The sequence below is a fragment of the Gymnogyps californianus genome, chromosome 18 (genome assembly GCF_018139145.2).
Source record: "Gymnogyps californianus isolate 813 chromosome 18, ASM1813914v2, whole genome shotgun sequence".
NCBI classification, from domain to species: domain Eukaryota; kingdom Metazoa; phylum Chordata; class Aves; order Accipitriformes; family Cathartidae; genus Gymnogyps; species Gymnogyps californianus.
In genome coordinates this window covers 1,764,031-1,789,432 of record NC_059488.1, presented here as the reverse complement: position 1 = coordinate 1,789,432, position 25,402 = coordinate 1,764,031, and the positions used below count along the sequence as shown (strand labels likewise).

General features: G+C 43.1%; 1 protein-coding gene across 2 annotated transcripts in view; it reads right to left on the bottom strand.

Annotated features, from left to right (window-relative positions):
- PNPLA7 (patatin like phospholipase domain containing 7) overlaps positions 1-25,402 on the bottom strand; it is a 130,184-nt gene that overhangs the window by 28,316 nt on the left and 76,466 nt on the right. For both annotated transcript variants that reach the window (XM_050907912.1, XM_050907913.1), the window contains exons 24-27: positions 25,026-25,194; positions 23,658-23,840; positions 22,932-23,050; positions 5,533-5,689 (exon numbers count right to left, since the gene is read on the bottom strand). In XM_050907912.1, the coding sequence (XP_050763869.1) occupies positions 5,533-5,689; positions 22,932-23,050; positions 23,658-23,840; positions 25,026-25,194 (628 nt within the window). The remainder of the gene's footprint in view (positions 1-5,532; positions 5,690-22,931; positions 23,051-23,657; positions 23,841-25,025; positions 25,195-25,402) is intronic.

Sequence of the window (25,402 nt, the reverse complement as noted above, 5' to 3'; positions counted from 1 at the left end):
CGACGCAGCTTCGGTTCCCTACAGCACAGTGATGGGAAGTGCAGTCTTAAGCCATCTCTACCCATTCTCTTACGAGAAAGCACGTATTTTGCAATTCTTCATTAACTTCTCATGAACTTTCATTTCTACAGCTCTGCTGCAAGATGAGCTTTCTTTTTAAAAAGACCTTCAATCCTAGAATTATTTTTAAAAGCTACCCCGTGGTGTAAGGCAACTTCAACAAGGAAGGGACAAGGTTCTTCTGCTCATGGAGCAGAAGAACAAAAACAAACACATATGATGATGGACAAAAAGAAACCTGAATTGTAATCTCTGGCTATTTTGTTCTTTGATGCAGAACGGCTGTAAACTGGTGTCAAAAACCAGGATAATCCCAGGATTTTTCAATGTTCCTGAGTATAAAAAAAAAAGCAAGGGTATGGGAAAACTTGTTGAAGAACAAAAATTTAAAACAGTAGAACAGTTTAAATATTTTTTAAACTACTAGAGATAGCATCCAGAACTTCCTTTAGTGCCTTTTCAGTGTTCACGTATAAAGTTTCAATGAAACAAGCAAAGGAATTCACAAAGAAAAAATGTTAAAGACAAGTAAAAACATAACTCACGCCAACGGGTTCAGATAAACAGCACTACAGGATATATTTATCCTGAAGGCAGGAATTACAGATAATGGAAGTTCAGATTTAAAAGGTAAACTATTAAGAAATCTAAGAGTTGAAGAAAATTAAAATTAATCCATCTAAGAAACCTGTCGTGTTTACAGAACGTAATAGAAAGTTAACTCTGTCCCAGCCGAAACCAGGACAAAACCGTAGCCATCTCAGAGTCCAGTAAAGGAGAGAAGCAAGGTAAGTAAATGTATGTTTAAAATCAGATTCAGATGTTCTGATCCTGTAACATTAACATGCCATCTGCATGATCATTAGTTGATGTGATCGCTACAGGGTAGAAATAGGACGGTTTGGTGCCTTAACTGGGCATTTCAAAGCAACAGGCATGTTTGGATTTTGCATGCAACCTTTTATCTGAATTTCCCAAATTATAATCCTTGATTTAGGGTTAATTTCAACACCTCATGTAATACAATTGAAATAGTAAATATGAACCATCAAGCCTTATCACTACATGAAAATAGATTTTTCCTGTACCTCTTGATAGAACAAATTTTTAAGATTTAACAAAAACACACCCAGTATTTTTGTCTTCTGTTGTTAATAATCTCAAATACAGAATTCCATCTGAAAGGCAACCAGAGGGAACGCTTCAGCTGGCTTACAAGGGAAAAGCAATCCACCCTGTTTTAATTTTTGCAAGCAGAGAAGCCTAGTGAATAAAACCTTCCAAACTGGTTGATAAAGTTTTAAAGATGCAATTAAAAAGCACCAAACCGCAGCAGAGTACCCCTTGGCAGGCCAATCCTGTCCTCAAGCACCAGCAGGCTGGAGGACACCCAAAGCAGGTTCTCTGCTGCAGCTCATCAACCCAATTTAAGAAACAATATGTGCACATTCATTACCATGCAATCTGTAACGAACCTATTATTTATTTAGGATTCGCTGTGCGCTTTAAAGCTGCTTTAGCTCGTGTTACCTTTTGCTGTGCCTGAACCAGTGCTAAGTCACAGTAAGCAAGACTCCCTTCACCTGGGGGACTGGGACCAGTTTATTTTGCTGATCTCCTCTGGTCAGGAAGTATCTTTCCCTTAATATCCTCCCCGCTCTTCATGCCAATCTAGTTTGGCAACATTTGCCTACTCAGCTCAGATTTTGTGTTTGTTTGCAGTGATCTGTCCTTGTAGCTGTTGTTATACAGGAAGATCTGGCACACAAACAAAATAAAACAGTGGAGGATGCAAAGTGATTTACAAAACACTGCACCTACTAATGATGCTTTCCCTCTGACTTCCACAGCAAAAGGACCATTTGTGGGCCCCATCGTGTGGGCATCGCACCCTTCCCCACTAACCCTTCTCCTGAGCCACGCAGGGTGGTTGCACGCTGCCGCCGCGCTCCTCCTCCATGCTCCCAAGCCATCCTTAACCTGCACCCCGTCCCACGTGGGCTACAGGTGTAGGCATCAGCCCGGTACGGCAGAGAATAGCTTTTTTTCCCTCAAAACAACAGATGTAACAGATCAAGAAGAGTGTCGGGAACCAGTCTGACAGCAGCTTGATGCGACCCAGACTGAGGCTGATGGTTCTGCCTCCCCCCTTTGCAGCAGGCAGCTCAAGGAGCTGAGCTGGCCAGAAACTAGCATGACAGAAGGAAAAAAAAAAAAAAAAAAAAAAAGAATTTTTGGCCAGATCAGCTCACTAAACCACAGTATCTCCCAATGCGCGAATACTAGAGCGGCATTAGGGACAGGCAGAACCTCATGACTGCAACATCAGAAACCCCCCACGTTTATCTTAGCTGTCATGCAATCACAGACAATCACAGACAGCAAACGACCGCAGCATCCTACCCAGCAATTCTTAATTCTCATTATGGGAGGCTTTTTAGCTACACATTCCTATAACCATATTCCCTTCAATAGTAGAATATTCCATTCTTTGTGAAATATTTATACTTTGAAATACTTATTCTCCAATTCAAAACCCAAGAAAACCCAACAATCTGCAAACATGAAAGCTTTTGTTTGTTTGTTTTGCTGGTTAAACACAGGTACAGAAGACACACAGAGGCAATATATAGTAACTAGCCCGATTGGTAATTTTCATACCCCTCTGTATTTTGACAAAAGAGTAATTTATTTCTTTGCTGCTTCATTAGGTCCAGAAAACACAGCCCATTAAAAATATCCCTTCTCCCAGCCCCAAGTGTACAACTAGAGATATGCCAGTTTCTAAAAATACCAAAAAGAGAACTAACTGCAGGACAAAACCAGCATTTATTTTGATGGATTAAAAAAATAAATAAGTCTCAGAGTTATCTAATCCATCACAATGAAGACATTTCAAAAAAAACCCACAGGCTAAAAAAGCCAGGCTGCAAGGTTTTGCACAAAGAGCACTCAGCAATAACCTTCACCAGCAAAAGCTCACAGGCTTTAGAGGAGCAGAATCAGCAGCTTCTGTAGCAGGGAGTGCTCAAGCCTTTTTGCATAACGTTGGCTTAACGAAGGACGCTCCTCAGAGCTTCCCTTGCACAGCAGCCGCCTCCTGCAGCGGTCCTCGCCGGCAGCGATGCTGCTCTGCAGGACAGCAGGAACAGTCCTGTAACTTTTGGACACCGGGAATTTGGGGCTTATCTGCTGGGTTTGTCACCTCGCTCACACTCGGTCCCTTCGGGTGGATCTTCTATGAATCCCCAACAAATCTCCCTGCTATTACATACAGAGCTAGTGCTCAGTGAAAGGAACCACTCTCCTTGCTCAGCCTACAGTTGCTGCAACACAATACAGGAGAAAATAACTCAGAATAGCCACTGTTAAAAAGATTTATAATCCCTCAAGCTACTTTGTACATTAGCTGTGATCTGATCTTGGAGAGAGGGTTTTCATGGCTTTCTTCAACTTACAATGCAACGATTTTGCTGGACCGTGCTGTTAACAGTGAAAACGGCTTCAAACAGAGCGGTCTTTTCTTTTTTCCTTTTCAAATCCTTGAACAATTTCTGGTTTGGATGTGGACCTGGCAAGCTTGTCAGAACACTTATAAAAAACCTCAAGAAAATCCATTCTTCATTAATAAGACGAAATGTTTGCTCTAAGAGAGGTCATTAACCTCTCCTCCAGCTACCTATTTGCAGATTTCAAGGTACCAATACCTGAAACAGCCCGAGGCTGGGCCAAAACCTGCCTTTTCCTTTGTGAAACGTTCTCTGAGCTTTGCAATTTGTGTTCAAAAGTTAAGCAATAGATTAAATTTCTTCATTTCATCTTTAACTATTCCTGGTAAAAGCGAGTGTGATTCCAGATTAGGCTGGCAAGCTCAAGAGCTGCAATGCTGGAAATGAAGCTGGCTTTGTCAGGAGCACAGCCCTCAGAAACCCAGAAAACAGCATTTCCAGCTCTGCATCACCCCCTGCACAGAAGAGTTCTGACAAGTTAACAAACAAGAGGAGATAATCCTCTGGACAAATGCATGGAGGAAAATTCCATCGCTCCAGCCTAACCAAGAGCAAGGGAGAGAGGGCAGTGAGCCACAGATTGCTGGAGGCTAGGAAAACATTGCAGGGAGGTATAACCACACGCTCGCCCTGCTCAGATGCTGTCCTGTAAGCATTTGGTAGTGACCAATGTGGGCAATAAAGAGTGCAAGGTTAAACGGATGTCTGATACGATTCAGTACAGTTGTTTTTATGTCCTTAATCTCAAGCCTCCTCCACCTTTGTGATTCCAGCAAACTGCTCTGTATCATAAACAGTTTATGTTTCGGGTGCTTCCCAACCCAGCCAGGCACAGACAGTTCTTAAATAAAAAGCACAAAATCCACATTCTTCTAGCAAACAGTGACAGGGAGGTGAAACAGACTCCCATGGTCCTCTGTCCACCAGGACAGCATAAATATGCTGGGGCCTCAATACGTATTTTAATGCCCCAGACTATCTAGCTTGCAAAGTAAGCGGTATCTTACCAAGATACAGTCGATTTCGTCTCAAAGCCGTGGCAGGTTAGAACACACTTGGGAAAGGTAAGCAGTATACATGTGCCAACTACAGACTCCTATTTCCCCCTAAACTCAGGATCTAGGTGGACCTAGAGCTTAACCTAATTTAGAAAATGCCCCGTGTTGCTTCCCTTTCAATAAGAAAACCAACATGAAAATGTGGTTTTCATATGAACAGTACAAAGTTGTAACTAGCAAACTTCAGAAATAACGCTAATCTTCACCTTTAGTCAATTTGAACCAGTGTAATCTGGTGCTAGTACAATTTTTCCCCAACATCTTACCAATAAATAAGTTCATCCACAGAAGCTGCTATTTAAAACAACCTTCCCAAACCTTGGTTTAACTATGAAAACATGTTTTTGTTTGTATTAAATATTTAAAGTTAAAAATTTCTCCTGAACCAGAGTACCACCACTCTGGAGTTCTCAGGCTACACTGTGAATTACACATTTTGTATTTAGTTTAGAGAAGGATTACCTCTGTAAATCAGTTCCACTGAAAAATGACAGCATGTGAGAACGAAAAAGAGAAAATTATACAAAAGAGAAACACATTTATTGAGAGTTGGAAAGGAAACAGATTCCAGCACATAAAAAGAGAAGATAAAACAAAGATAAACACAGGCTAACACACTTAAACAACATCACTCTACGTTTATAGCGTGACTAGAATTTGTGCAAAGTCAAGCATTTGACTCCTGCCTTCTCGGGCGCTTGCATCGCCTGCCAGCGTGACAGCGAGCAGCTTTCCCAATTCACACTCTCGCTGCCGGGCACGGGCCCTTTTCATCGTACAGACACCAAAGTGCAGGTAGCTGCACTTTCCTTGGGCGGCTGCTTGCGCGCTGCTGCCTGCTAAGGCTTGCGGTTAAGCTCTTGCGCTCCGTCTGAGGAGAGAAGTGCAACATTTCCAATGCTTACCATGGCCCACTGCCTAGCTTTGATCCTCATCTGATTGTAGCTGCGTTCTTCAGCGTACAAGGCACTCATAAAAGCACCAATAGATGTTCCTCCGATCATATCTACGGGGATGCCAGCTTCAATCAGCGCTCTGATAACTCCCACTTGGGAGCATCCCCTGTGCCAAGAAAAGAAAAGGAAAAAAAGACATTATCAGACAAACAGCCATTGAAAAAGCATAAAGACATGAATGCCACCTTCTAAGGGAACTCAAGTGTGCACCAGCTGAACTGCCAGTCTCTTGCTAAACAAGCCTCAATGCCAGAAAAAGATGTCATGAATGCAGAAATCTTCAAGTAGACTCCCTGAGGACCCTAGGAAGTACAGACCACCCAGCCGGGCTTCAGTATGAAAGACAGCGACACAAAAACAACAGCCAAGAATCAAGCCAGTGGGTATGCAAGGGAAAAGTCAACATGGCTTTAAGGGAGCAATGCATCAAAAAAATCTACTAGGATTCTTCCAAAGCAGCCAAGGACAGCCCTTTCCACAACAGTCTTTTCCAGTGACTCTTCAAAGAAACTCAGCCAGCCTGGGATCACAGGATGGGTCACCACAGGGATTAATAACAAATTTGAAAATGGAAAACAACAAGCAAGAAGAGACAAACAGTGATGAGAACGCCGGAGTTTCATTCAGCACACAGACCCAGGAAAGGGGCAGATGAGGACGCAGTGTTGGAGGATGATACAAATTCCTTGAGGACAGTGAATCTACAATCTTCCTTGATTTCAAGAAGTGCAGAAGGACCTCAGAGCAATGACGGGGTCAAGTGATAAACAACAGATGAACCTCAGTGCTGATGGGACAAGAGAAAATGAGAAGTAGCAATGCCCCTACAGCAATGAGCTCTTAACTAGCTCTGCTCACACAGAGAGATTTTGGAACCACCGTGCATATTCTCCGAAAAATACTAACCTAGTGTTCAGTGCAAATTCAAAAGGCAAATTAAAGAAACCAGAATAAAACAGAAAACATAAGAACATACATCCAGGATGGACCAGCATTTTGAAAACTGCAAGCAAGCTCAGACTTGTCACTAAAAAAAAAAAAAAAAAAATAAAAAAATAGCAGAACTAGAAAGTGACAGAGTGAAGCACGAAAGAGGACCAGAATATGGAAAGGACTTCACAGGAGAAGAAACTAGACTCGAATCTCCGACTGTGGAAGATCATGACTGACGGGAGACATGCAGGGCCAGCCAATGATATCACCATGCAGAAAGTTTAATGTAAAAGAAAGAATTTACACACAGACACGTCTATGTAAAGCACAAATTGGGGAAACCACTGTTACCACATGCTGAAGAGGTCAAATCACAAATGGATTTAAATGTGGACTGGATAAATCAAAGGTACCAGGCTGTCAGTGGCTACCAAACATGAAAAATCGGAGGCGCAACCTTGCGTTCAGGAAGCCCAGAAGCCGCTAATTGTTGCAAATACTCGTTTCTGAAGCAATCGCTACTACCTAGCATCAGAAATGAGAGAGCAGAGGTGGAACATTTGATCTGATCTTATAAACAGCTCTTATAAACAGCAATCCCCTAATGGGAGAGGGATCCCTGTCCGTTCTACAGAACCATTACAGAAACAGAGAAATTAGCTGCGGAGGCTGATTGCCTTATGATTACTACAAAATTACAGCCTCTGGTTTCAAATGCTTTGTCCAATTAATACAAAGCATGTCAATTAGTTCATTCCACCTGGATGGATGCTTTTCAGTCTAATCCATACAGTAGTAAAAATCTTCCTTTTTCCATTTTCATCCCATTTTTCTGTTCCCCCACGGTTTGCTCTATTTCCGTCCGCTTTCCCCTTGCTGTTTACATCCTATAAATACTTGCTGACAGCTGCCAAGTCCACCATAGGTGTCATTTGGCCAAGCTATGCTGAACGCATTCTTTCCATCTAAATAAATCCCTTCCAGCTGCTGAAATGCTTTGAGACAGGTTCTTGGTTTTACTGGTGTAAATGACTTCAATGACAGATCTGCGCTGGTGTAATCCAAGAGCAGAAAATGGCTCATTTAGCTTTCCTCTCCAAATTCTCCTTCCCCTGCTTTACTATTGCTTCTTCTCATAAGATGCCCTAAGTTAAAAGAATTATATTTTTATCCCTGCCAGAGGAGCCCATTGTTTTTAGGCTTTTAGATCGCAGCTATTTTTGCAATCTGCTTCTTGTGTCTGGCACTTACTGCTGCCTTATCCCTGCATGTAACTCACTAGCTGACACTGATGTTTCGCTGAGGAACAGACCTTACACTATCCAACCTGCTTTCTGGAGAAAGCCTACATCATGTGGATTTGTTAAGACATGTTGAATACTGTAAAGCATTTCCTGCTTGGAGGGCAATTTTACACTGGCTAGGACTAGCTCCAGACTGGATTCTCTCCCTTTAACCTCTTCTGAAACTGGATCTCCTCATTCATGCGTTCCTGACTCCATAAAATATGAGGGATTTGACGTGATCACTCTGGATTTGTTTTTACTTTGCTGTATGATGCCCTTGAATGAATAACAAAAGATTATTATTACTTCTGTTGGCAAGCCATCGCCTCTGTGTCCTGCATCGGCAGAGTCCCTGCCAATATCCAGCTAAATGTGTAACAGCCACGTATCTCCAGCAGATGCATCGATTTCAAAGCACTGACCTGCAAGATGGGAATGAAAGTACTTTTCTTGCTCAGAAAGAGACCTCCTCTAAACTGCCAGACTAAATTATGTTTCATTTATACACGACTACAAAGATGATTCTTCCAGTTCCAGCATCCTGAACAGGAGCATTCTGTGACTGAATGTATTTGTGCAAACTAAAATCCTGAAGAAAGGCAAATGTGCCTGAACCCACCCCATTTCTCCATGTACCACCCAGCCTCCTGAAAGATATAAATGGGTTTTTTTCCCTCCCTACAGCTTTAGACCATCATTACCCCAGGAATGCTACTACATGAAACTTTTCAACAACTCCTCGCAGTTGGTTCTCTCTTGGCCACTTCTTCGCAGCTCACAGTGTACGTAAACACGGGCAGGCTGCCAAGGGAAGCTGTGTGCCGGAGCCGGCGCTTTGCCAGGCAGCAGGCATCCTGCTCACTGACAACTTGCCGGTGCATCACGGATAGCCGGTGTGGGCAGCTCTCGTGCTATGACTAAAGACGAAAAGAAACTGAAGCCAGGAGCTAGGTCCCTGTTAACAGTCAGGATACTAGTGCAGAAAAAACCAGGGATCACGCACTTATTGTAATACCAGGCACAGTTTCACAGGGGACCTGTCCTGTTTTAGGGCAACATGTGAAAATACAAGTGTTTGGCAAGAGGAATACAAAGAAAGATTGCTTGCGCCAACGCTGTACGTACACATCACTGCCAGAGCACTCACGTGGAGCAGAGGAAGGGACGGGGAAAATCTCCAGTTACCTGGCTGACACAGAGCTGAATGTCACTTACTCTGGTGGAAAGGAGGAACAGGGGAGTACGCCTAGATAGGACGAAGGAGCGTCTCAGATCGGGGATGCACAGTATGTGGCTGGAGCTGCACACGCAGCTGTCCTTTGCCTTAAAGCCGCCTGACAGTGCAGCTGGATGGAGCATTTCCCCTGCCAGGATTAACGCCTGTTCCCAGGACAGTGACAAGGACTCCTGGCACCAAGGACAAATGACCTAGAAGATTACTTTCAAATAATTTGCACCAGAACCCAAAGATTTGCCCAAGAAGTGCAGAGTCTATATATTAACAAAAACTGTTTTCCATAGTATGTCACTCCCTAGGACAGGCCTGATTAATTAGTGCCCTTTGCAGAGAGAGCAGCAACGGCACCAACCAGTTCGAGGAGGAACTGGAAATAAGAGCCATGCTCCATTTTCACCCCCGCCACTGCCTCGCAATCTGATCTGAGCAAGGCAAGTCATGGGCTGCTCTGTGCATCGGCTGCCCTGAAGTGCCGCTTACTGCACTACTTACCAAACTCGCGCTCAATACGCTTAAAAAGCCTCCAAAAGCAGTGCTGTACTTCTTAAATTCCAAGCACCATTTCTTCTTTACTACTAGTGGTCACAAATAAATGACCATGAAGCAGGGAGAGGAGTTATGGGGTTGAAGACGTGCTTCCTTGAAATAACACAGCACAGCAAGCAGAGAGCACAGCCTTTCTGGCAGAAGGTCTTGCAGGAAAATTCCTGCTCCTGAAACAAGCCCTTGCTTTCATCCCCCGGGGAAATGCCACTGGCATGTGACTGTAATGCACAAAGGCCAGAGCACAACTGATAAAAGAAAAATTCTTCTGCGAGATGTGCATGTGTCAGCTCCACACGTGCCTGCCAGAGCTCAGATTAGATACGACTCTCAGGAAGAAGTGAGCAAATGCAGCAGGACATTTCAGATTAAAGTGTCAGCAGGAATACAGGCTGTCCTCTGTGCTCAGGTCAGGGGGCTGAAGAAAATACAATACAAAAACAGAGCCTGTGCACCAATATTTTCTCCGCAAGCCATGTTTAACATATCAATAGGATGTTGCCTGTCAGCATTAGAAAGAATAAACATGATACCATGAGCACACAGAGAGGGGACACCCATTTTTCAAACTGTGACTAACGTAGCAGCAAGGCAAGGCGGCAGCTTGATCACGCTGCACACCTCCAAAGTCCACTTCAGTTTCAGAAAGGAAGAGAAAAATACAGCTCAGGCATTCAGCCTCCCCAGCACCCATCTCTTCTCCTAATTGACTCATCAGGATGAAGGAGATCTCTCTGAATGCACTGAAGACATGCCATTTCCTTTGGTTAAAAACAGGATTAAGGTCATGGCTGCTGCAGAGCTCCACCGTGTCTCTAACCAAAGCCTCCCCGGACCGGGACACACAGCTTGCTGCACCACCTTCCTGATGTAGTTAACTGGCAAAGTAGGTAGAAAAATAGAGAAATTGCCAAGGGGACTTTACTAAACTCCACTAGAGCCTAACAAACCTGAATTAAGGCACCCTCATAACCTTAAAACTCCTGAAGAAGCAAAGCTATACAAATAAAACCAGGTTTTCCTTCATATAACAGCTTTGATTCAAAGCATGTTACAAGCAGCCATTAGACCACCCAACTTACAGGGTAAGCACAGATGAATATGTATTTACTATACCCATTTTAGTGAGCAAAAGTGGTGCGTTGGGCAACCACTCCCTCAACGCTGCTTTGAAAGCACTAGAAATAAACTGAAGGTGACTGACCTTCCAGCCCACGGGAACGGCCAGCATGTCCCAAAACACCGCCAGGTACGGCATGCGGGCTCACCTGCACTTCTTGGAGCGGGATCCCGAAACCGGGGCTGGTTACTGAATCGGCAGGTCTCAGACTAACGGATACAGCTACATCCGCTACAGAACTGTTATCTGAATAACACCTTTTGTGGTGGTGGTGGTAGACACTTCTCAGAGTTATTCTGGAGGTGCTCATTGTATTGGGGCAGGAGGGAAATTAGATGTTCTTTAAATGAAGGGCTATATAGAGTGGTATCTGGAAATGTGAGATAAAGAGAAGTTTCTTCTTTATATAAGAAGCAGCACTTTTTGATATGTGTTTTGTTGCTGATCCTGACATTGAGTGGCACAGTCGCTGACTTAGAAATCAAGCAAGTCTTCTACAAGTTGCAACTGTATTATCTCCAATTTGGCACCTTCAGTCTTTTGCAGCTGCAACAATACATACGAACATCACTTTGAAATCTAATCATACTTGTATCTTTCCAATAACATTATTTCCCACCTTTCCTGATCATAAAACTTCCCAGTATTCATTTGCCAGAATAATTACAGTGATTATCTGTCAGCTCAAAAGGATAACAGAAAACAGACCACTGCATTTCTGCTCCTGCTGTACTACTTGTGCACTTACAAGGAAGCTTCCAGTCTGGACAACATTAATTAATTAATTAAGCCCCATTTCTAAGCTAAATAGAGGGAAGAATCCCACATTACTGGGTTCTCATCCCAACATTCAACTACCAACAGGATCTTTCCCAGCAGCTGCCCTGAAGGAAGCTTTCTCCCTTCCACTGCCCATTTTTAAAACTATCCCCAGATACACGTGTATTGATCCAGAGACCCGAATTCTTCCTGTCTTCCCCTCCATTAGCAACAGCCTCGTTTCATCCTCCCACTTAGCCTTGCCCTCAGATTCCCACCATCTCCTTAAGTCAGAGCTAAGCAGCCATTTTCCCTTTAGCCTGGCCATGCTATAGATACTGCCCATTAATCCTGCGCACTCAGCGCTACGCAGGCACGTTCGGCAGAAAAAGCAACTCCGATTTATCACAACCCCAGTGAAACTATCTTCCTGCAAGAAAATCCAAATACAATGCCCTTTTCGCACTGATCTTGTTTCTGCTTTATATACTAACTTTAGAACAAGCTTTAAACAGGGAGATTTGTGCCTGACACAGAAATAAATGAGCAAAAATTGTTCAGCCCTTCCAGGAGGGCTGTCAGGTCTACCCAGTGCTGGGGTGTGAAGGGATACACGAGTAAGCCATTGGAGGGGAGAAAAAACACAAAGTAAAGCCAGAGTAAAAGTAAATCAGAAAATGCACCAGGGTTTTTGTTTTCTGATCCCACCTGCCAGCAGCACGCTCCAGTAGGTGCGTGCAGGAGGAGGAAGGAGGGAAGCGAGGCTGAATGGCAAACTGCACCCCCCCATCGCTCTCCGCTTGGGACTGCCAAACAAAATCCTGTCTCTTACTCTGAGCCAAGAAACAATTCAGTTATCTGCAAAGGAAGATAATTTCTTTGGAAAACAAATATATCCTCCTCCCCCCACCCCTTTGAGACTTATTTGTGAAAAGTCTTAGAAGAAGCCATTTTGAGCACAACATCTGGAAGCTACAGAAATAAGACTTAGCACTTTAAAGAATTTAACTGTGATTTTACTTACAACTTCTCCAATCTCCTCTTTCTTAACCAGAAAGCTCATTGCCCAGATAATGTTAGACAGAGATTCCTAAAAATCACAGCAATGCAAGAGCTTTACCATCTTCCCGAAAGCACATGGACTTGCCAACAGAGCGTTACAACTGCTACATGGCAAGCGTTCCCTCAAACTTGCAGCTCTGTAACATGGCACACGTTTTTTCAGCTGATAAAAAGAGGTGCAAAACAAGTTAAACCACAACTCCACCATCTCCTTGTTTAATTTCATCTGTATATCAAAGTACTGCTATGAATAAATGAGTTTGGTGAGTTGAAGACTGGAGATCAGGACAGGACAGTCCAAATAAAAAAAATAAAAATTAATTGCAAGTGGTTTAAGTCATAACTTTGAAGTAGATGGCTCCCAAGCTCCTGCTGCTTGGAGGATTTAATAGAAGCCATTAAAATCTTCAACCTCCATGGCAAATGGGAGCAAATGAGCAATTACATAGGTGCTACAGATGGGAAAAAGAAAAATCAGATCATTAAGTATTATGTGGGTGCCAAGCCATACGAACATGGCTTTTATGTGCATGTGATGACCCAACTATTACACAACTCACCGAGCAATTAGCATTCAGATCTGATAACAGCCACACGGCTCACTCTGTGTTTAAGACAACTGCACTTTGAGGCAGAATTTTGAACGGATGCATAAACATGATTAATACAGCTGAGCTCTCGGGCAATACACAAGATGTCCGTCCCTGAAGAAATCAAAGCAAAGCCTCTTAGGAGCAATTACGCTGCAGTGTATTACTAACCATTTGCAAACAGAAAGTCTGAAGCCTTCAGTATGAGTTCACAGCCATGTCTCAGGAGGTTTTTTCAACAAAGGAAATACTCAGAACTCACCGTTTTATTTTTCGGACTTGGGTTTTGTTTGTTCAAACGATATACTCTAGGGCTGACCTGGATAAGACTCAAATTAGGTATCCAAACATAAGTTATCATCTTTTCCAAGGAAGAGCCCACATTCCTTATCTTTCTCCTTCAGCCTCTACAAAACAGCACCAAAAGTAAAACACCAAGTCAAAGGTGTAATTTTATCTTTAAGGATAAAGAGTTCAGACTGTTCTCTGTTATTTTAGCTCCCGGATATTGCCCTGAAATCAAATCTGCTTTTTGAAAGACAAAGGGAATCCAGGAGCCTGACTGCGTGGCTGACACTGCAATTCAGATTTTGGTCTGGTTTATCTGCACGTGGCAATGGATGCTCCACTCATGACACGAGCACAAACACGCACGGCACAGGCCACTTCTCCAAACACCTATATGAATAATTACAAGCTCTGAAGCCCCCATACATCAATCTGAGCTTCAAAAATGGATATAATAAAGAAAAATTACAACTCTACTGTGCACTGAGATACCGATATCTATCTACACACACAAAAACATATTGCAGGTCATCAAATAGCTTCCCTTCCTCTGAAATGCACCTACCACAGCAGCAAGCTAACCGTACGGAAGGAGGCTGAAGACTGCAGGCTGACTAATGCAAAGGTCATGAGGATTAACCTCGGGGCTGCCAACTTTCTGCCCTTCCAAATGTCAAAAGACAGATTTGGCCTGGTGTACAAAGGGATTACTTTGAAGAAAGGGAACTGGAGGAAGGATATTTCAAGTATACAGGGGTTTTTTTTCATGACACAGAGCAGATTCGGTCTCTTTCGCATCATTCTGATACTTCCATACTGCAGAAATCTTGCTTCATCAGCCGTTATTGGCCACTGACAGACTGCAGATGCTGGATGGTAAGCTTCATTCTTCCATTTAAAAGAAGGGAAGAAGCATTCTTCAAGTTTCTTTCATATTTCAGTTCCATTTCCTGACACCCTTTACAGCAATATCAGGATGAGGAATAGGATCCTTTTAGCGGTGCATATTCTTCAAGACCTGTCTTGCTATAGAAAAGGAAAGCAGGGTCCTTACATGCCATCTCAGTATCTTGAGCAAGCAATCAGAAATGAAACACAAATTTCATGGATGCTGCCTGACTGTATCAGGGGGAGAGAAAAAGAAAAAACAGGAATTACAAAAAATCCTCACTCTTATCTTGCCTAAGTAGAAATCAGGGAACGGCGTGACCTGAGTGCAGAAGGACCCAATCTGTGCCAGACTGGCTCCGTACGGGACTGCCAGACACCAAGCTGGAGACAGGGATCTTGGCCAAACCCAAGCAGAGCCCAGCACCGCCGACCGCCGCTCTCCACACCACCAAGGCTGCTTACCTGCCTGAGGACAGTGCTGGACCCACGTTAGCTCTACAAGATCACACATCACCACATCCAGCCATTAACCTTTCCAGGATACCAGGAAAGCAAATGCACACCCCCCAGCTGATTAGGACCTGGCACATCCTACAGACTCCGTTTCAGAGGCAGCTACTCAGGAACCTGTTGGCTTCCATCAGAGCCCCTCTCCAACAGCATCTCTGCACTGTGGGAGAAGACACTAGAGCTGGTGCTGCCCAGAATTGGCTAGGGACTACAGGGTTTGCTTGTGGGGGCTCTTTGCTGCCCAGAATTGGCTAGGGACTACAGGGTTTGCTTGTGGGGGCTCTTTGCTGCCCAGAATTGGCTAGGGACTACAGGGTTTGCTTGTGGGGGCTCTTTGCTGCCCAGAACAGGCAAGGATACTCTCAAATCTCAGCAGCCCCTGCAAAAATGTCGACCATGTCTTGGCACTGTACCCAGACAACACAAACAGGGTTACCAGCAGCCTGGTTATTCCTCAGCCACTGCACACAGGAATAAAGAGTTAAGATGTCAGGTTTCAAGCTAATTCCCCAGACACATCCAACCCATGAGACGAGAGCATAAATTCATATACATTTAGAGATAACAATACTCTCCTAAAACCCCAAACAATTCCTAGTGGTAATGGTTTATACTTCTTTTCCATGTAAGTGCTTCAGAGCAATTTATAAAGGGTGACCTGCACAGATGCCAAAGCTGAGATAGCAAATGCCTTGTTTTACAAAAGGAGAACACAAGTTCTAAGCATTTAAGCCATTTGCGCAAGCCCATGTGACGTCAGGAGCTGAACACCAGCAAAGTGAAAACCTGACTGCTCATTCCTCGCTTCAGTGATTTAACCCTCAATAGCTGCAGTAACTCATGACACCACCAGCACCTCGGAGAGGCTGTTGTTGCTCTTTCGGAACTATCCTAGCCAAGGTCAGAATGAAGAAGAATGGTTTTAGCAAGAATTTTGTTTCATAATTTACTTCATAACAAGTGTTTTATCAGACTATGTTTTTTCAATACTTCAAAGAATCAGAATCTAATTTTTACACATTTTTCAAGCTGTGAGCCCTCTGTTTACTGTGAATTTTAAGCACTGTGAGATACAGATAACAAATGAAGGGGATGCCTGTACCCCATTATAAGCCACTGAGAGCAACCTTAAACATTGCTATCAACAATCTATTTGCAAAATGCAGTGTGGTCCTGAAGCTCACTGCATGATCTGAGAATTATTTCAAAGCCAAATGCATTTCTGTTAAGTTGACAAATAAGGACACCCTCCAGTACAGTAGAAGCAGTTGGCAAACGACATTTTTTGCAATAGGTCCTTTGAGAGAGGACTTGAAAGCAAAGACTGAGAAAGGAACTAAAGGGCAGATATAAAGAAGACAAGCAGGAATGACAGTGGAATGAAAAGGGCACAAAGAAACTGGGTAATCTTAGGGCTTGGATGTGTCAGAAAGGGAAAATGGAGACTTACAGACTAACAGAGACATGGCCAGGCGGAAAAAGAAAAAGGGGGAATAGATTATATACGATCTAGATAGGAATGGAAAGTTCCTTAAGATGAGCATTACTTTTATTCCCCAGCACAAGGAACTGGTAATACCAGCACATTTGGGCTCCACAGATCCCTATCCCTCATACCTTGGGGCGCCCCTCATTAGACTCAGTCTATGTAAAGTTTCGAACCCAGCAAAGGAGCTGAAAAACATTTGCTGTGTTCCAACTTGTGTCAGGAACATCAAGAGTCCAGGAAGTTCCCATGGGATTTTCTTTCATCCCTTCTGTAATCTCTATATTGAGTATGTTTAGGATCCCGTACGGAAAAACACTGCTCTGTGTTCTTTATGATGGTATTTTCAGTGCACAGCTCTGGAGGGAGCTTCTGAATTCAGGCAGCAAATTCCTCCCTCTCCCCCCACACATTCTTTTAACAGCACATTGTCTGGGTGCTTGTGGTCAAGTTTAATAGTTTAAAAAAGCAACTCCCCTCATGCTTCCAGTTACTACCCTGTATTTGAGGTACAGTAATTGATCTTATGAGCCCACCATCTCCATTTAAGTACTGCAGCTCTGCAGTGCTAGTTTTAAGACTACGTCCACGCACACACTTCTCCCACCGATAGGAGTAAAAAGCCTCATATCATTAGTTATCTGTCTTAGTTGAGGAATAAGAATTAATCTTCCTTAACTGCTGGAACTGAATCCGAAGCACCTGCACCATAAAAACCTCACACAGTCTCCCCAGGAGATTCCGTTATTGCCCGACATCGAACATCAGGGTTTCATAACCACGACGCTGCTATCACCTGCACCGCAGGAAAAGAAGCTGCAGCACGGAAAGTGTGTTGTCTGCATCATGTGAGCAAACTGTCCATCCCGAGGACAGCATTTTGGCATTGGAACATCATTTCCACCTCAAATTTCAGCTTTTTATTCCTCAGATGTTTCACCACACACTGAAAGCTGGGCTATGAGATGTCAGCTCCAACCACTGCACTACCAGCCAGCCTGCTCCACCCCGTGGTGTCCAAACCTCAGTCCTGACCTAGGAGACTTCACTTTTATTATGCCCTAGAAGATTCACTAAGCTTAGACACTTTCTGTGCAGTCTTCCCTATTTTCAGGGAACAGACATACCTCTCTCTGCTTTTGTGGACCATGGAGCAAGAGATGACAGTCCAGAAGGGATCTCAGTCGCTAGATAACTTGCACAGCTACAGCTCCCAGTGCTCTTCTCCACGGCAGCAGTGCTGGAAACCAGACCTTCCTGTGTTGCCATTTGACCTTGGTCTTTGTTAGAGCTAACAACAGCCCCCACAAAGAAGAGGTTTTATTTCTAACATCCCTTCCTTGCAGCACATTGCCCTAATAAGTCCAACTGTTGCGTTACTGTGTTATGCTGATGAGTATTTGCATGTTCATTAATTTTGGCAGCTTGTCAACTTTTCCTTAACCAATTCAAGCAATGGAAAGAAAACAGTGACTTCATAGCTTCTCTCAGAAAAAAGCTGAGGAGAATTTCACAGAGGGTGAAAGCAGAATTTCTGTTGCCTGCAGTGTATCCTCTTGCCAAACACTGAAGATCTGCATCATGCAATGAAGAAGCAAAAGTTTCTCAGAGTTGAGATGGCAAAATCCAATTAAGTAGGAAGCATCAAGCAACTAAACAACAGGGTAACCACAAAACACCTCCTGTCCTCAATTATCATGGGAAAAAGACAGAATTAAGAATCAGCCTGCCCTCACCCAGGATCAGGCCACAAGATTTTTGTACATTTTAAGGCTTCTCTCCAAATTAGAATAACAAATGAGACAGAAAAACAAAACAAACCCCAAAACATACTAGTATCTTTATTAATCATTTCTGACTCCTCACATGAGCACACTGCAAATTCAGCCTCCGCGCTTATGCCAACTCTAATACCACTTAATTGCTGGGAGTGTAATTAAAGTACTGCGTTACAGGCCATGGAACATCAGCAACACATCCCTTCGTCTGCTAAAGGCAGTCGGGAGCTCCCCAGAAGGCTCTCCGCCCCAGAGGACAGCAATGTGCAAAGACACTATAGTAGGAATATAATATCTTACAGCATAGCATTTACTTTCTTTCAAGTGTTTCACATGGATAGGTCAGGTCATCGATCCGCAAATTCTATTCCTTTTTAAACAAGATGGAGCAGGGGAAGCACTACAGGGTTTGTTCATATGCAAGAGCTCCTCACCTCCTAGCCAAACTTGCACGCTAAAAGCATGCATCAACATTCAGAAAAGGAATATAATCTTCTAAAGTTCTCAAAATGACTGTTCCAAGTTTTTCCTTACGTTATGTCGGGAGCTTTTCATCAATTCTTTTCTACCATGATTGCTCAAAACACAAAGGGGCACGGCGACAGCTGGGAAACCTCTCAACGTGCTGCCACACCGCACCCAGCCTTCAAATAAAAGTTCTTTGTACCTGCACTGGAAGATGCACACGTGCATCCACCACATCCCAAGGTGGCTGGGGGCATACCCTACCTTCTCCTTGCTTGTCCCATGTATATAGCACAATCTGACCTGTACATCCCTTAGTTCCTTCCAACCGCAGAATGTGGTTTTGCCCAACCTGACTATGCTAGGGATTACTCATAAGCTGCAAGTCTTTGTCCCAGTGCAGACTAAGCACAAACAAATTCTGTCTTTGTGCCTTCTGGATGAACAGCAGCGCTAAGGGATCAGTGTCCAGTGGCAGAGAAGGTAAGCGAGACTGATAAGAAGGTTTTTACTCAAACTTGCCTGAATGAACTGGAGTTGCAGCCAAACATAACGGATGCAGTGACAGTAAAGCCTCCTTGTTTTATTCTTCAATCAGGGGTCTTGGAGTCAAACACTGAGAGTGCAGAAGGCAAATGTAATCTCCTGAGAGCAGAACAATTATGACATCTGCCTCTCGGGGACTCTTCTAGCCTTTTCATCATTGGGTAAAGCCATTGAATCAGAAGATAAAGCCAGGCTTTAAGGAGCGCAGAGACCCAAGTCAGGCTCAGCGCAGCAGGCAATAAGTGACCAGGTGGTAGATGGACCCACACATTTGGCCTTCTCTAAAAGCATGGAGTGTGAGCACCCTGCCCATGGCACAGGCTTCAGGAGCACAGAGACAGACAGACAAGGCAACAAGTGGGTTCATCAGACACAAATATCTCCAAAACAAGAAAGGCATAACTCGCTTCTCCTACATGCTGCTTTTAGCCTCCCTTTTCAGAGGGCCAGAGCTGAAAACAAAGAAGCAAAGGCAGAAAGCACAAGCTGATGAGACAGGCCAACTGCCCAAAATGAAAAGGCGTAAGTCTGAGTCAAATCCTTAGAGTCAGCAAGAAAGCTCTGTGGAAAAAAAACTACTTGACATATCAAGAGCTGAGGTAAAATAGTAAGTTTGAGGAGAAAACTAAATGGAAAAAAGGAGAAATGAAAAGATGCCCTGATGAAACATCTACAAATATCGTTCAACAGCAGCTCCTCAGGGAAGGCTTAAATGCTCTGCCTGAAGGAAAGGGCAGTGGAGAGAAGGGAAAGGCATGGTATGCTGCAGAGCCCCATCCACCCATGCATCACATAGCACAGACGGGGCAGGACGTGCAGACTCCACGAGTACCGTCCGGTAAAGGTCTCTGGCACCACATGCATTCGTTCCCAGCATGAACGTGCAGCTGATTATTATGCCTTATTGTAGACAGTACATCCAAAAAAGGCAAGTAACTTCTTTTAACAATAGCTCTTTCCTTCTCAATAAGCATACCTTATGCACATCATGTATTTGTATCATGTGTGTTACTGCAAATAAAGCTTCTTATCAAAATAACGAAACTGGAACAGGTCTAGTGCTTTGTATTTTCCCATTATGCCTACGTGGAATAGGCACGTTGGACCAAATTCACTCCTAGAATAATGACATTATAATCAACAGCAAAGCTTGTCATCACAGTTTTGCTTAAGTCACTCTTCTGAAACAGCACGACCGATTTTTTTTTCTCCAAAGCCCTAGCGATTCCCAGATACTTCTGTATTAATTATTTACTCCCCATAAATTTTAGTTTTCAAACAGCTTTGCTAAGACAACTATGGAAAACCAAAGAAAGGGTGGGCTGTACGTGGGATGGCTAAAGGTCATGAGAATGATTTATGGGAGGGTTTATGCCTTTGTTGCAGAGTTTGATGTGTCATTATTCTTGCAACTACATTTCAAAGGTATTATTTTTCTAAACACAAATCCTCTTTCCTTCCCTCAAACTCCGGAATGTTTATAACTGAAATTAAGTTAGCACTTAACAAAAGCAAAAAGCTGTAATTTTAGAACTGTATCACTTCAATTTGTTTTATTTTTATACTCACAAGAGAAAGAAAACCTTTAGTTCCTCTGAGCCTTTTGTCATGACAAACCACAAAGATAATTACTAGGAAGCTGCTCTGGTAAAACCTCCCAAACCGACTGTCACTGGGAAGCCAGACAAACATTCCCAAAACAACAACTAAATAATTGATATTACGGGAGTCACAGAACACAATACCTTTAACAGAAATAACCACCAGCCAGCACCCTGTAACTATTAGCTCTCTCTGGTTTTTGCAACTAGTATGATTCATGCTTCTAGAACAAGATAGGAGGTTACTTTGTGTAGCATATTATCCAAAGGCTACGCTAACTACCAAGAGTCCATGCAGTGACCCATCAAGATGTTTTTAGCCGGAATGGGCCTTAATCACAGGATGATTTTAAGTACCTAGTGCATAATCTCTTGAAGTTCCCTTGTTAGTAGAGATGGGGACCTAAGAACTTACTTTGACCTTCCAAAGGCAGATTTTTACAGAGTTCAGAGTAACTTTGTCCTTTCCCCAGAGTCTTAATTATATTCTCACTTTGTAAACAAACTTTTAAGAAATCCTAATCTTTCATCTTACCACAATTTAGATGACAATTCAACTACAGAAACAGCATTCTGTACCTTTCCATTGAAAACAATGCTCACACCATCCGTGTGCCAGTCTGAACCCCCAGAAAAAGCATTGTAGTCCATGACATAAATAGGGTTTCAGAGAAAGAAGAAATTATCGTATTTATCCGTTCTGCCATTTAATCCTCTTAAAGTCCTTCATATTGCATGGATGCAGAAACGAGCAAATTAATGGCTAATGGCACACGGTCACATTGCTGAATGGGTGGTGCACATCCAGAAACCCTAAAGCCAACACAGCAGCAGTGCAGCGGTTCAGATTTGCGGAGGAGGACAACACAGGACCAACACACAGGCTCAATAATCCTGCTCTTTCTTACCTCTGCTCTTGAAAACCAGCAGGTGGTAGCTTGCAAATTAAGTAGTAGAACAAAAAATAAATAGTTTGGCAAAAATTACAGCAGTGTTTACAGAAGGAAGAAAGGAAGGGAACGAGCAAAATGTGCTGCCAGAAATATAGAAGCGCACATATTTCAGCATGACACAGGCTTCAGGAGAGACAGAGATATCAGATAGCTTGTAATAAAAAAAAAAAAAACCACAAGTGCTTTGCATCAGTCGATTAGAAGCCTCCTGAGATACCCAGATTAAGTAGAAGCTCCCCTCCTCTGCTTTACTTTGTGTCTCCACAGGATAGTGCTTATCTCAGAAATGAAATACTGAAATCATCTTAGGTGAGGAAACTGTGAAAGCAAGCAGGATAAAGGCATCTTTGCAGACACTCAAAGAAACAGCCACAGCGCTGGCTGTCTCAGCATCAAGTGACTAATCAGAACAAGCTGTCACAAAGGAGCTCTAACCTTCACTGTAGCGAATACTCCCCCCAAAGCACGCACTGGCCCAAAGACAAAAATGTGATATTTCCGTGGACTTAAATAGACAGACTAAGTGCAAATTATATTTTTTTATTTTTGAGAGCAGTATTTCAAAGCACTGTTGTAAAGAAGGGCTTCAAGAACATGGTGATGAAGACAATGAAGACGGCGCTCTCGAGACAAAGGGCTACCAAATTCTGTCTCAACATAAAACTCTCAAAGTAAAAACGGATTCCAAAGAAAAACGTCAGTAATAATTTATTTCCAAAGCTCACCAGGAATTCAGATGGAATTCTAATAGAGTGTTCAGCACACACCTTGCCCTCGTGTCTGCAAAAACACAATCTTTCTGTAAAGTAAGGCTGTCAGAAGCGTATAGGTACCTGGGGTTTTGGGCGATTATAAGAGAACAGAACATTCTTCCATTAGAGGACATAATTCCTCTTGCTGCTCAAACTTTGAAGAGCTTTGGGGGCCTCTGAAATAACGTGCGCCATTTTCTAATATAAGAATCCATAGGGGAAAAAAATCCATACTGTAGGCCAACAAAAGAAAGAAGCATCATATTTAGTGCCCTGGTCATCTTCTGGTATTAAGCCCAACTTATGAGAGGTCTCAAGAGGTCACAAACACTCAAGTTCCTTCTGCAGAAATCCAAGCACAAATCCACACAGTAGGTTAAGTTTGTGTAACAGAAGCAATTCCTCAGTGTCTCCCCCAAATGCTGCTTACAAAACAGTGCTGATTTTACAGGATGTCTGTTATCCTGAAGAACCTGTCGCAGCCCAGTGACAGTGGTGCTCTAGGATCCGGTAGCAATGCACCAGCGTGCCCAGGATAAGCCACCTACCTTGCTCCTCCGCCCCCAAGCACCAGCGCAATGGCGTTTCCAGTCAGAACACGAGCCAGGCGAGAAAAGTCAGAGTGACGGTCTGGTGGTTTTTGGAATACGCGTTCATACATCTCTATCTGCAGAAGAGAGGCAGAAGATGGTCATTCTAAAGGCAGGGTAGAGTCTACGCTACCAGCCAACAACATACTGTTAAAAAGTGGATAGCTGTTCTTCAAACGAAAAGAGAGTTAATGAACTATTCAAACAGTTCTAGTGATCATATACATCTCATACTTTTATAGTAGCTGGGAGAATTTCATCGTAGTACAGTATTTTCTTTGGAGCTATTTCTCTTTCTTGACAAGGATTTGAAGTTACTGGGAAGCATCCCAAGTCTGCCTCTGCTTTACCTTTAGCATCGTTTTCGCAAGCATGGGGATCCTCCCAATGAAAAGGACTCTACTGCACGTACACACCTATCAATATGACCTTGAGACAGTATTTACTGTCTTCAGTAGATCAAAAAGCCAAGTATGCATCCATAAAGAAGACATGAGCCCCTTCTCCCTATGTTTCCTATAGTAAATCGAGGCCAAACAGATTTAAAGAGAACACTATCTGTGTAACAGCCAGTTGCACATCAGAATATCATGTAGTATCATTATCTCAGATTACCTTTGATACATGGATTACAAGTAAAGTACTACAGCTAAGGGACCAGCCACCGAAGCAGGAATCTCTTACCAGCTTGGGCAGGCTTCTTTTGGAAAAGACTCTGCGTGGACAGTGGAGATGAAGATGAGCAGAACACCAGCTCCGCATGTTGAGCCATTCCACAGTTCGGGAAGGGAGAGGCCCATCCTCCTTATGGAGCAGGATGAGTTGCTTCTGGGCTCGGACCGCGGTGTTCTCCAGCATCCTCTCCAGCTACAGCACGTTATACACACCAAAGGAACGGGGGCGTCAGGTATTTACTGCTCCAGTATCAGTTTAACAGAATACTGGAGCAGTACAATTGTACACAATACAATTTATGTATTGTGAAATACATAAATATATATATGCACACACACACATATATACTTCTGACCCCTACTCCTATCTGAATCTGGAGACAACTATGCACACTAAGAACCCTCAAACAAGGTTGGTTTAGACAACTACTTTGTTAGCTGTGGGCTTACATGGCACGCAGAACTCTGAAATTAGCCAAGGATTCAAACCTGAGTGCTTCAAAATGAATGCTTTTTACCTAAAACATAGACCATTAAAGGCACAGCACAGACACACGCTGTTCATGCAAAATAAGACTGCTTCCCAAGTCATACTTAAGTGTACAAATGTTCAGCATGTTTTGTCTGTTCACTTCCAATCAGACCACTTTTTCCTCCTTGCATTCCTTACTTTTATATTTTTTTGTTTTAGGCAACTGATGGCGACTTGCTTTTACTGTGCTTCCTGCCTCCCACATACAGTCATGAAGAACCAACACAAAGTGACACACAAGAACGCTGCAGATGGTACCAGTCCCAGGCTCTTTGGAGGTCAGACCCAGCACTTCACAATCCTAAAACACCCACTTGTGACCTCATTTTTAAATTTCTTGCAGAATTTATGTGCCTGGTCAAACAACTTTGGTAATAAAATATCAAAAATAAAAATAGATTGTAAGGGGGAAAAAAAAAATACAGCTTACAATCTGTAACAAAACATATTAAATTATTCATGCAATACACTTATATCTACTTTTTCTTAGGCACACACCATGAATTCCATCCAGGCAGAAAAGAATTTCTCTCTCTATCTGGAGATCCTGCAAAGAAATTCTGGACAGAAACGCAAAGCTTCAAAGCAATTTGACTTTTGATTTACCACTGGCCAAAATGACTCTTTAGAGGAAAAGAACTTAGCTGGAAATACCTCTACATAAAACTTGCCATTTCAGAGGATCCTCATTCAATTCTTTTTCTATTTATAATACACATTTCTCAGGAATATTTCATTATTTATGCTTCACTGGGTATTAAACCTAGGAAAATTCATGAGTATGAAACAACCTTCTTTGATCTGGACTGTTAACACTGCAAATATGGGAAGGAACTATTTCTACACCTCTCCAACAGTAGGCTCCTGGTCTCCCAGTCCGACGATTAAGATGCAGTCAGCCTGCCGGATGCAGCGTTGCGTCCAGGGAGTAAGGGTGCTGTCTGCCTGGTAGAGTACAATACGGTGAATATCTTCCTGCTGTCCCAGCCAGCTAGTCAGTCGGTATTCATGGGTACTGGGGACAGAAAAGAAAAAAAACAAAATTCAAACACTTTTAAATCACAGCTCCTAACAGAGTAGAGAGAAATCTTACATGTCAAGCACAAAATCTGAAGGGCATCAGAGACCTGCATCTCTTGCTCGTCCTAAGAACCTTATCTGCTCACATTTCCAGGCTCATGCTTTCTTTGTGTCCTGGTTTCAGCTGGGACAGAGTTAACTCT